Below are 12,968 nucleotides of genomic sequence, written 5' to 3'. Positions count from 1 at the left end.
GTGTGTGTGTGTGTGTGTGTGTGTGTGTATATAATATGAATATGTGATTTTCATTCGATCAATATTCAAGCATGATCCAAACTCAGACAATTACAATGATGGCTTCTTTTGTTGGTTATTACTGTAGATTGTCTTGTTACTTAGAGATAACATAGAGATAGCCTTGCTGTGCTGCAGAGAATCAATATTGCATGTTGCAGGTCTCAGGATGCTATCTTTTTAAGAATACTACACTGATTGTGTTGCAGATTACACTGTATATTATTACAGAGTGAAAAAACAGAACAGCTGAGCCCACAATGGTGCTTTTAGCTCCTGGGAAATTGTAAATTGCCCAGAGACAATATGCTTTTTATTTTTGGATGAATAGTTTCATACCATATTTCATCTTTAGCTGTAAATTTAAGCTTTCAGCCAAGTGAAAAAAAGAATTTGCGTTTTATAATTTCTTGGTCAGCTTTAATGTATGTATGCAGCAAATGATAGTATTCTATTTACATATTCTGACAATATAAAGCAGGGGTCTTGAATTAAAATTCAAGGAGGTCCGGTCACTAAAATTTTTCTTTGGGCCGAGGTCCGAATCTCAAGTCCCCATCACAGCGCCCCTTTACATCAGGTGTCCCCATCACAGCGCTCCTTTACATCAGGTGTCCCCATCACAGCGCTCCTTTACATCAGGTGTCCCCATCACAGCGCTCCTTTACATCAGGTGTCCCCATCACAGCGCTCCTTTACATCAGGTGTCCCCATCACAGCGCTCCTTTACATCAGGTGTCCCCATCACAGCGCCCCTTTACATCAGGTGTCCCCATCACAGCGCCCCTTTACATCAGGTGTCCCCATCACAGCGCTCCTTTACATCAGGTGTCCCCATCACAGTGCTTCTTTAAATCAGGGGTCCCCATCACGGTGCTTCTTTAAATCAGGGGTCCCCATCACAGTGCTCCTTTACATCAGGCATTCCCGTCAGAGTGCCTCCTTACATCAGATGTCCCTATCAGAGTCCCCCTTAACATAAAATAAGGGTCACGCTGATGGGAAAATTTTATGTTAAGGGGCACCCTGATGGGCAGATTTCATATTAAGGGGCACTCTGATGGGCACAACAAAACGTAAAATCTGCCCATCAGAGTGCCCCTAATTCAAAATGTGCCCATCAGTGTTGCTCTTAAAATAAAATATGCCCATCAGAGTGCCCCTTAACATAAAATATGCCCATCAGAGTGCCCCTTAACATAAAATATGCCCATCAGAGTGCCCCTTAACATAAAATGTGCCCATCAGCGTGCCCCTTAACATAAAATAAGGGTCACGCTGATGGGCATCTGTTATTTTAAGGGGCACACTGATGGGCACATTTTATTTTAAGAGGCACGCTGATGGGTATATTTTTAATATGCACGCTGATGGGCACATTTTATGTTAAGGGAAACTCTGATGGGCACAACAAAATGTGTCCATCAGTGTGCCCCTTAACAAAATATGCCCATCAGTGTGCACATTAAAAATATGTCCATCAAAGTGCCCCTTAACATAAAAAAAAAATGCCCAGCAGTGTGCACAATATAAATATGCCCATTAGTGATCACTAGCTAACCATGTGTCCCACATACCTTGAATGAGGTCACTGGTTGCTGGGGAAACCCGCAGTCCCAGCAAACAACTGGTTGAGGACATTTATCATTATACTGGCGGTCCGGGCAGGAGCTTCACTTGGTCCGGAACTCGGACCGCGGGCCGCCATTTAGTGACGGCTGATATAAAGGTTGCCTTTTTTTTTTTTCTTTTCTGTTCTGTGGGGTTCCTTCAATAACATTGCCAGCTTTACTTAATACAGTAAAACCTTGGTTTCAGAGTAACTTGGTTTGAGAGCGTTTTGCAAGACAAGCAAAAATATATATATATATATATATATATATATATATATATATATATATATATATATATATATATATATATATATATATATATATATATATATATATATATATATATATATATATATATATATATATATATATATATATATATATATATATATATATATATTTTTTTTTTAAGAAATTTTGACTTTTATATACAAGCGATGTCTTGATATAAGAGTAGCGTCATGTCACAACTGAGTATAAAAAAGAGAGGCGCCTCTAAGTGTACCAATATGGTTAGATTTAATGAAGGTACAACATTTAGCAACTTATTGCTACACCTAGAGGTGCCTCTCTTCTCTTTTATACCCTGTAAAAAAAATGCTTTGATATACAAGTGCTTTGGATTACAAGCATGTTTCTGGAATGAATTCTGCTTGCAAACCAAGGTTTTACTGTACTTTGTCTACTAACATGGGATCCACCAATGTGCTGTCAGAGCAATGTGTTGGCAAGTCATTTTCTGAAAAGATCCTGGTTGGTCTGAGCACCACATTTCTGGTGGTGGGGAATAAATATGGTCCTCTCACATGGAGTGTTATATCATATATTTTAAATTGCAGGCTCAGAGAGCAAGGCTAGTAAAACATTAAAAATAAATCTGTTTTTCTAGCCACATGCTGTTATCCCATTAGATCTTGGCCAATACTAACACTGTCTTCTTTACTTATTTGAAACTTTACATGTCACATTCTAGTACTTGCTACTTTTTTTTTTTTTTAGCCATAGGATTATGGTAAACCCAATTGATCCATGCTGGATATATATGGCTTTGAATAATAAGGTGATATGTAATTGGCAGAACTGTTGTGCTGGTGGGAGGAGTAGTCTGAGCCCGTATGGCTGTATTGGCTTGGGATGTACAGGGTTTTAACCCTTGCACTGTTTTTGCATCGGTGATTAAGCCCCGGGGCAGAGCGAAACATGTCAGGGGCCATGGCCCAATGACCGTCTTTCACTTATACATCCACACTAGGATAGGCATGGTGAGCAGTGGTTTCATGCTTAAATGTTCATTGCTCCCTGGAAGAGCTTTTCTTAAGCTGTCATCTTTACTATCCTGAGTGCCAACAGGTCCTACACCTCAGCCTGGGGCAGCATCACTGAGCACCAACAGCCTTTATTGCACGGTTTTCAGGGCTGACTTACCCTATACAGGGAGTGCAGAATTATTAGGCAAGTTGTATTTTTGAGGATTAATTTTATTATTGAACAACAACCATGTTCTCAATGAACCCAAAAAACTCATTAATATCAAAGCTGAATATTTTTGGAAGTAGTTTTTAGTTTGTTTTTAGTTTTAGCTATTTTAGGGGGATATCTGTGTGTGCAGGTGACTATTACTGTGCATAATTATTAGGCAACTTAACAAAAAAAAATATATACCCATTTCAATTATTTATTTTTACCAGTGAAACCAATATAACATCTCAACATTCACAAATATACATTTCTGACATTCAAAAACAAAACAAAAACAAATCAGTGACCAATATAGCCACCTTTCTTTGCAAGGACACTCAAAAGCCTGACATCCATGGATTCTGTCAGTGTTTTGATCTGTTCACCATCAACATTGCGTGCAGCAGCAACCACAGCCTCCCAGACACTGTTCAGAGAGGTGTACTGTTTTCCCTCCTTGTAAATCTCACATTTGATGATGGACCACAGGTTCTCAATGGGGTTCAGATCAGGTGAACAAGGAGGCCATGTCATTAGTTTTTCTTCTTTTATACCCTTTCTTGCCAGCCACGCTGTGGAGTACTTGGACGCGTGTGATGGAGCATTGTCCTGCATGAAAATCATGTTTTTCTTGAAGGATGCAGACTTCTTCCTGTACCACTGCTTGAAGAAGGTGTCTTCCAGAAACTGGCAGTAGGACTGGGAGTTGAGCTTGACTCCATCCTCAACCCGAAAAGGCCCCACAAGCTCATCTTTGATACCAGCCCAAACCAGTACTCCACCACCACCTTGCTGGCGTCTGAGTCGGACTGGAGCTCTCTGCCCTTTACCAATCCAGCCACGGGCCCATCCATCTGGCCCATCAAGACTCACTCTCATTTCATCAGTCCACAAAACCTTAGAAAAATCATTCTTGAGATATTTCTTGGCACGGTCTTGACGTTTCAGCTTGTGTGTCTTGTTCAGTGGTGGTCGTCGTTTTTCAGCCTTTCTTACCTTGGCCATGTCTCTGGGTATTGCACACCTTGTGCTTTTGGGCACTCCAGTGATGTTGCAGCTCTGAAATATGGCCAAACTGGTGGCAAGTGGCATCTTGGCAGCTGCACGCTTGACTTTTCTCAGTTCATGGGCAGTTATTTTGCGCCTTGGTTTTTCCACACGCTTCTTGCGACCCTGTTGACTATTTTGAATGAAACGCTTGATTGTTCGATGATCACGCTTCAGAAGTTTTGCAATTTTAAGAGTGCGGCATCCCTCTGCAAGATATCTCACTATTTTTGACTTTTCTGAGCCTGTCAAGTCCTTCTTTTGACCCATTTTGCCAAAGGAAAGGAAGTTGACTAATAATTATGCACACCTGATATAGGGTGTTGATGTCATTAGACCACACCCCTTCTCATTACAGAGATGCACATCACCTAATATGCTTAATTGGTAGTAGGCTTTCGAGCCTATACAGCTTGGAGTAAGACAACATGCATAAAGAGGATGATGTGGTCAAAATACTAATTTGCCTAATAATTCTGCACTCCCTGTATATTATGTTTTTTTTTTATCTTTGTGCAAGTTCTTGTCTTTGTGTAAGTGAGGGCTCCAGAACCGGACACAGACCTCAATTAGAATACTGTGTTCAGTTGTGGAGACCTCACTTTCAGAAAGCTATTGATAAAATTGAACAAGTCCAGAGACGGGTAACAAAAATGGTGAAAGGTGTTGTCCAATATTTACACACTTACCTGCTCGGTGGATCCAGCATTGTCCTGCTGCAATATGCTTCTCGGGTGTACAATCCACGTTTTGTGTGGCCAATTTGGTCCTCTTTGGTCATTAGGACCCGGCTACCTCCACCAGTTTCATGCAGCCAGCCTTTGATGAAAATAAAAAATGTAATAAAATGCTGGGAACCTGATATTATATTTTAGATTGGGTGTTGCCCATCTGATGGGGTCAGGGTGTATTCAAAGGGCATATAGTTATTGACAAATCAAAAAGAAAACGCGAACACCCAAAGGTAGTTAATTGGAATAAATCTGCATCAAAGGTATGCATGCGGAGATGAAGTGGTCATCTCCACCGAGAGTGCACTCTGCCCTTGGAAACACAAATTGCCCTCTAAAATCCATGATCCAAAACTCCCATGGCTTTTCGTGGGAGGGTTGGGCCATGGATTTTTAGAAGGCAATTTGTGTTTCCAAGGCCAGAGTGCACTCTCTGTGGAGATGGCCACTTCATCTCCGCATGCATAACTTTTTTTTATGTGGTTTTAGTCCAATAAACTAGTTTTGGGAGATAGCCTTTGGGTGCCCACATCTTTCGTTTTGTTTTATGTCAATAAGCCAGGCCAGCCTTTGATGGCACTGCCAGGGCTGCTCTGTTTGCTCCTGCAGCCTCCTGGGATAAATTATGTGGTTTCCCTGGGGGCAGAGGGAGTAGGGACGCATCATTCTGGTCTAGGAGAGAATAACAACTGAGGTTGTGAAGACGGATTAAAAAGAAAATTGTAAAAAGATTCAAACATTAAAAAACAAAACAAAAAAAAACTGCCTTTTTACTTTTAATGAGGCAGCTGAGTGGAGGGAGGTTGGGTTCCTTTTTTAAGCTAGTGCATTGTTTGTTCACTAACCTTTTTCCTTCGATTTTTTTTCCCTTCTAAATGTTTTTTTTCTTTGTCTGAATTTCTCACTTCCTGTTCCTCCTCAGTAAGCTTGCCCCATCACTTGAGCCGTTCTGGCTGGGGGTTAGTCAGTGTGCTCACCCCCTCCCTTGGGACTACATCATCCCTGCGGGGAGAAAACTTTTGCAACCCCTTTAAGTCAGTTAGGGAGAGTAAGGACTACTCAAAAGTATATCTAATGCTACTTTGTTTTTAGCTTGGGTTGGAGTAAAGCATGGTTAAAACCCATAACAAGTGTGTGGGTTTTTTTTTTGTTTGTTTGTTTTTCCCTGCCTGTGATCTTTTAGGGAAATTGTTGTACACTTCCTTCCTATGTCTAAACGCATTGAAGTTAGAGAAGACAGCTACATTCCCCTCTTAGATTGTCACCAGAAAAAGAGGTTGCATTTAGACTCCACATAAATGGCCCAGCCACAACGTTTTATTTAGAAATAGAGAGGGAAGAAAATAACTTCCATAAAGGATTATTACTGTCTGATTCCACTGGCCAAACTTTCTCTTCTATCCCTGTGATACCAGAAGTGAGGACACAGACCACTACCCAACAAGAGTTTTAACAGTTCTCCGCTTTATTAAAAAAAAAAATATGATTGCCGTCTGTGCCCCTGTGGGGTGATTTCCAGTCTCTGATCCCCTGCTACTAGGACAGAAAAATAAGAAATCTCTCCAAACCCTATAGTTGCCAACAATGCAAAACAACATTCCAGCTGTGCATCCAGCAAACCAGTGGATGGAGATTTTATTTAAAATGGATTTGGTTGTGTGGAAGGTGTAAAAAATGTCGAGGCACCCGACCTCATACATCGGAACACATTTGGGCTGCACAACAGAAGGCATGCTGTTAACCTATTGTGCAACTTAATCTAAAAATGCTGGGCCAGATTCACATATAACTGCGGCGGCGTAACGTATCGTCTATACGTTACACCGGCGCAAGTTTTCAGCGCAAGTGCCTGATTCACCAAGCACTTGCGTGTAAATTACGGCGGTGTAACGTAAAGGCGTCCGGCGCAAGCCCGCCTAATTCAAATGGGACATGTACCATTTAAATTAGGCGCGCTTCCGCGCCGGACGTACTGCGCATGCTCCGTTTTGAAATTCCTGCCGTGCTTTGCGCGAAGTGACGTAATTTTTTTGAACGGCGACGTGCGTAACATACTTTCGTATTCCCGGACGTCTTGCGCAAAAAAAATAAAAAAAATTGAAATTCGACGCGGGAACGACGGCCATACTTTAACATGGCTCGTCTAAATTTAAGCAATGTTAAAGCAGCCGTAACTTTGCGACGGGAAAAAACGACTAGCGCCGACGTAACGAATGCGAAAACCTTTGTGGATCGCCGTAAAAGCTCATTTGCATACCCGACGCTGGAAAATGACGCGAACTCCACCCAGCGGCGGCCGAAGTATTGCATCCTAAAATCCGACAGTGTAAGTCAATTACACCTGTCGGATCTTAGGGATATCTATGCGTAACTGATTCTATGAATCAGCCGCATAGATACTCTCAGATACGACGGCGTATCAGGAGATACGCTGTCGAATCTCTTCTGTGAATCTGGCCTGCTGTGTATACAAGGAGATTTACCATTAACAAGGACAAAACACAGCCAAGATTGTTAATTGGTAAAATTTGTTTATGTATTTGTTTAACTAGCTGAAACGTTTGGTCTGTAAGGTCTGAATGTAACCCCTTCAAGCCTAATGGTAAAACAAATGTTAAGGCCCAAGCACAATGTTGCAACAATATGTTAGTAAAACTCTACATATCATTACAACTATATTGTGTATCCAGGTGGATTCTGTTTGTATTATTATCATTATTATTTCAGCACAAAGACCAATACGCATATATGCATCACCACGGAAAAAGCCCAGTCCAGTGAGGCCATATATATGCGTACTGTCGGCTTCAATGTATAGCAAAAACACAACTTGCACTGCAAGAAAATTTGGCATACCTTTTTTTTTTTTTTTTCTTTTGTCACTGACCATTCTCCTGAGTACTGTGAAACCCGTCGTGCTTGCCGATAGGTTGAAATGTTTTTGTAGGAGGCAAAAATCTTTAAAAAAAAAAATAGTTAAAGACACGCAGCTTAATATAACACACAACATATCCTAACAACCTATGCAGGGGACCAGAGTATAATGTCAGTATAGCATATCTACAATGCATGGCTCGGGAGTAGAATGTACAACATGGCATATGTAGTGCATGTTTATAATGTACATCACGGTGAATGCAGTGCAGGGGTCAGGTGTATTTTATCTAACTTGGATATATATAGTGCAGGGGACCCAAGTATAATGTCAACATAGCATGTATACAGTGCACGGCTCAGGAGTATAATGTACAACACAGCACAAACAGTGCAGGGGACAGGTGTATAATGTACAATGTAGCATATACAGTGCAGGGTTTGGTATAATGTACAACATGGCACATACAGTGCCAGGCTCAGGAATATAATGTAAAACATAGCATATACAAAGCCGGCTCATGTGTATAATGTACAACATGGCACATACAGTGCAGTGGTCAGTAGAATAACGTATGGCATATTGTATGCAGTGCAGGGGTCAGGAGTATAAAGTGAAGGGTTTAAAAGCTATAATATACAACATACTGAATGCACTGCCAGGAGTATTATGTACAACCTATGTAAGACGCAGCCCTGTGTACAATGCGGTGGTCAATAATATTGTGCGCTTTGGTTTCCACTTCTTAGCAGCTATAATTGCTCCTCACTGTGCTGCTCTAGGGCTCAGCATTGCCCCCTCCCATTTTACCTCACATGAGCACAAATCTAGGAAAGCTGGTAAATTTCCAGTACAGACTTGCACATTAAATAATCTGACAAAAGTTCCCCGCTCTAAAAATTAGAGTTGGCTGCAGTATCAAGGGGAAAACTGCCTATCTTAAATTTTTCTGCTCTTCTCTTTATATTTCATTTGTCTTTGCAAAATAAAATAAAAATGTCAGATAACACGTTCACTGAAGTAGGAAGAAATGTAATTGTTTTGTAATCTACTTTAACAGTGCTCATACATCCCTCCGTGTGAGAGAGAAAACCAGAAGAATTCGGAGAGTGTCCTGCGCTTTGAGAAATATTGGAATAAGGAGGTTGGCTTTGAGCCTTTTATCTGCTACTTTAACCAGCATAGAAGGTACAGTATGGCTTTATAAACATCTCTAAAATACATTATTAACTCTAAGGCCTCGTACACACGATGGGTTAACCAGAGGACAACGGTCTGATGGACCGTTTTAATTGGTCAAAACCGATCGTGTGTGGGCCCCATAGGTTATTTATCCAAAGGTTAAAAAAAAAGCCAACTTGCTTTAAATTTAACCAATGGATTCCTAACCGATAGGTCAAAACCGACCGTTAGTAGGCACGACCATCGGTTAAAAATCCACACATGCTCAGAATCAAGTCGACGCATGCTTGGAAGCATTGAACTTTGTTTTTTTCAGCACGTCGTTGTGTTTTTTACGTCACCGCATTCTGACACGATCGTTTTTTTTAACCGATGGTGTGTAGGCGCGACGGACCATCTGTCAGCTTCATCGGTTAACCTATGACAACGGTCCTTCAGACCGTTCTCATCGGATGGACTGATCGTGTGTACGAGGCTACACTACAGTAGGTGCACAAGAAACGGTTACAGTGCTGTTGTATGCCTATTTAGTTTCTATGGTTGTCTGATTTATTAACCTTGGTATATTGGTTCCATGATATATACAGAGCCATATGTTCTAAGATGCAATAATTCTTTATGTGAAACAAGTTTAGCTCTTCAATATTGAAAGTTCACACAATCCCATTTAACTAATGGGAAGCAACTTGGAAAGCAGTTACTATGTGCAAATTGACTAAAGTGCAACCACAATGTGGAAATTTCAAGTGTATTAAGTGTTCACAGATCCTGAAAAAAGGACACACCCCAACAGGGAGACCCATTAATTATATAAACCCTCCTTTTAACAGTTTTTTTTTCATAATACCCACCTAGACTTTCTGACAATTCATTATTTTTTTTTTGTATGTATGTATATGTGTGTGTATATAATATATATAAAAAAAAAATGTGTGTGTGTGTGTGTGTGTGTGTATTATAGTGTGATGCTGGTACTTTGTAAAAGTATTGCACTCCTGATGTGTGTCATAGATCATGCTGCCATTATTTTGCTGAAAATGTTTCCATTTTCATTTAAGTCCCTTGGTTCATTATTTTAATACCTGTAAAGTGTCCACACACTTTGGTGTCCAGTCAAGAAGAGACAACAAGAGGCAGAGTGTTTTATTAAATGTTCATTGTCTTTTATTATGTTTAGTACTAAAAATATGAGGGGGGGTTTTCCTGTTTATCAGGTGTAGCACCCCCCTGACTACCCGAGCCATGGTAGCACCCCTAGAGGCAGGGCGGGCTGACATTTCGCAACCGGCTGTAGATAACTTGGGCAGTAGTCGGTTGTTTCCAGATAGGCGCCAGTCACTTTAAGATGCAAACAAAAAGGGGTTTATTGACTCACTCAAAACTCCAAAGGGGGGGTTTAAGGGATTTGGAACACCCATTACTCAATAGCAAAGAAATAAGACACCAGTACAGAAAAGAGCCTTTGAGTTGATTCCAGCAATCTGTACCTTCTTTATAGCGGCCAAATCTTTACAAGTGGTGTCAGCAGTAGTCTCGATGATCCCATCTTTGTGCTTTCCCAGACTCTCCAAGTTCCTCACCCAGAACCTCATGTGTTAATGACTACTGATCCTTTATTTCTGACATCATGAGTTCCTCTCTTGTCCTCAGCCAGGTTCCCAGATCAGAGCCTCAAGCACCACAAATTACTGAACAGGCAGAAGACTTCTGCTTCAACACTTAAAGCAGAGGTTCACCCTAAAAAACAAGTTTCTACCATGCCATCCAGCATACTAGTGTGAGCTACAGTATGCCTTTATTTTTATTTTTTTACGCCGTACTCAGTTTAATCCATTAGTTGTTTCAGACTCCCCGCGGGGAGTAGGCGTTCCTACTCCCCGCGGGGAGTAGGACTCGGCTCTTTACGGCGTTATACGGCGCCTGCGCACAGACTAGGAGCTGACTGCGCAGGCGCCATTAAGATTCAAGTCCTATTTCGGGTATTTTCGGGAAGCGTGACGTGCCATAGCCGTCTGTCAATCATGTTCCCCTCTTCATAGGAACGCCTACTCCCCGCGGGGAGTCTGAAACGTAACTAATGTATTAAACTGTGAGTACGGCGCAAAAAAATAAAGTAAAGGCATACTGTAGCTCACGCTAGAATCAAAGAAAGAGTTGGGAATAGAAGACGGAAGGAAGAGGAAGCTGAGGCGCAAAAAGAGAAGGAAAGAAAGAGGGAGGGTAAAGGGTTTTTTTTTTATACAAAAGGATAGCACTCACATGGGCACATCTGTGTATATATAGTAAAGGGGAAACAAAAACTACAAGTAGATATTGATGGTCAGACTTTCAGGCCAAGGAAGTATATTAAAAAATAAAGTTTAATATCATATTAAATTACAAAGAGATACATAGCAATACAATTTACAACAATTGACCACTGTATGCACAATCCTCAGAAGTCGCCAACGTTTCGCCGTGGGGCTTCTTCAGGACGATAACGAGGATTTCGTGAGTGACAGAGAACAAATAGTTATACGACAGATGGTCCTTCGGTGGATGCATCCATAAGGCATAAAAGGCAAACGGGGTCACAAGATCATTAAAGAACTTGTCCACAAATTTTCAAGAGAAGGATCTTGTAGTGACCATAAGGTCAAGACACAGATCACAGGCTTGAATCGGGCGTCACAGGAAAAATCGCACGTCAGCTGTGCTAGAATAAGTGGTCCTGGGGCCCACTGGGACAACAGATATCTCAAAAACAGCAAGCAGAAATGTCAACCCTGCACAGTAGGTCCTCAATAAAGCGGTTCCCAAGCTGGACAACAGTGTTGTAAACTATATAAGAGATATCATGCAGCTGAACAGAGATGTCGTCTGTGTCCCAGGGTGTACAAGAGTGGCTCACGCTAGTATGCTGGAATGGATGGTAGACAAAATTTTTTTTTTTTTTATTTTAGGGTGAACCCCCGCTTTAAGTTGAACACATGTGGGGAAAATGGTGTCTCTTTTGTAGGTTCAGCCCTTCCTCCCACATATAAATAGATATTCTGCTCCAAGCACATCTTCAGGCCTAATCACTCGGCTGCTCCTTACACACCCACCCCAGGCAAGAGCCTTGGGCGAAGAGAGAACACTTGGCCTGCCCCAGATTCTTAAATCCCCATAATTTTCTTACTGGTTGGCTAGGGGGGGGGGGGGGGGGGGGAAGTACCAATATTCATAAGTTGGTTTTACTGTAGTTTCTCATACAAATGCAGAGGTACCAATGAAACGCACTGGTAGAAGGCAGAAGTAGACTATAAATCAGCTAGGTGGCCTACCACCCAGCAGAACTAAATGTGACTATTGGGCAATATTTTATATTTACCACTTGCATTCCTCAGGGGGAGCTCTGTGTGACTTTTGTGTGCTGTGAAGTCTCTTCCTTTCAGCTGCTATGCTGAAAATAGACCTGAATGTGTTTTAGAAGGGCACACACCTTTCTCTCTGCCACCGAATATGAAGATATTGGTGGAATAGCAGTCTTCCAGAAAGGATAAAGGCAATCAAATAGTGATGGCTGCACCTTGTCAAATGTCTATTTGTGGGGGTAAAAAAAATCCTAAATCAACCAGAAATGTTATTGTCACAGTTTAAAAACTTTAAAATGTTCAAAAAATAAGTGTCACTCGTTTCCTAAGCTCAACATTCACCTTGGGAAAAGGGAGTAGCCGCTCTAGGTGGGAACCCAGATGAATATCCCCGCTGCAGACCACTCAGATGCAGGCAATGCACTTGGCAAAGCAGGAACAACAATTGTCTCTGGACAGCCGCACTCTGAACAAATTGTAGCCTTTATTAAAAGGACAGCACTACAAGTCATAGTAAAATAAAATAAAACCCGACTGCTGACGCGTTTCGCACTGAAACTAGTGCTTAGTCATAGCTAAAAAATACAACAAATGATATCAAATATATACACAACCTTAATGAGACCATAACTGAAGTCCCAAGAAAACAGATGGTGTCTAATTATCTAATTAGTTAACAAACCAATAA

At 41.3% G+C, this 12,968-nt stretch overlaps 1 protein-coding gene across 1 annotated transcript in view; it reads left to right on the top strand.

Annotated features, from left to right (window-relative positions):
• Positions 1–12,968, top strand: part of KCNMB4 (potassium calcium-activated channel subfamily M regulatory beta subunit 4) — a 116,895-nt gene that overhangs the window by 65,141 nt on the left and 38,786 nt on the right. The window contains exon 2 of the mRNA XM_040344006.1: positions 8,824–8,951. Coding sequence (XP_040199940.1) covers positions 8,824–8,951 — 128 coding nt within the window. The remainder of the gene's footprint in view (positions 1–8,823; positions 8,952–12,968) is intronic.

Source organism: Rana temporaria, chromosome 3, assembly GCF_905171775.1.
Source record: "Rana temporaria chromosome 3, aRanTem1.1, whole genome shotgun sequence".
In the NCBI taxonomy this organism is placed as follows: Eukaryota; Metazoa; Chordata; class Amphibia; order Anura; family Ranidae; genus Rana; species Rana temporaria.
This window is presented reverse-complemented; position numbering and strand designations above follow the sequence as displayed.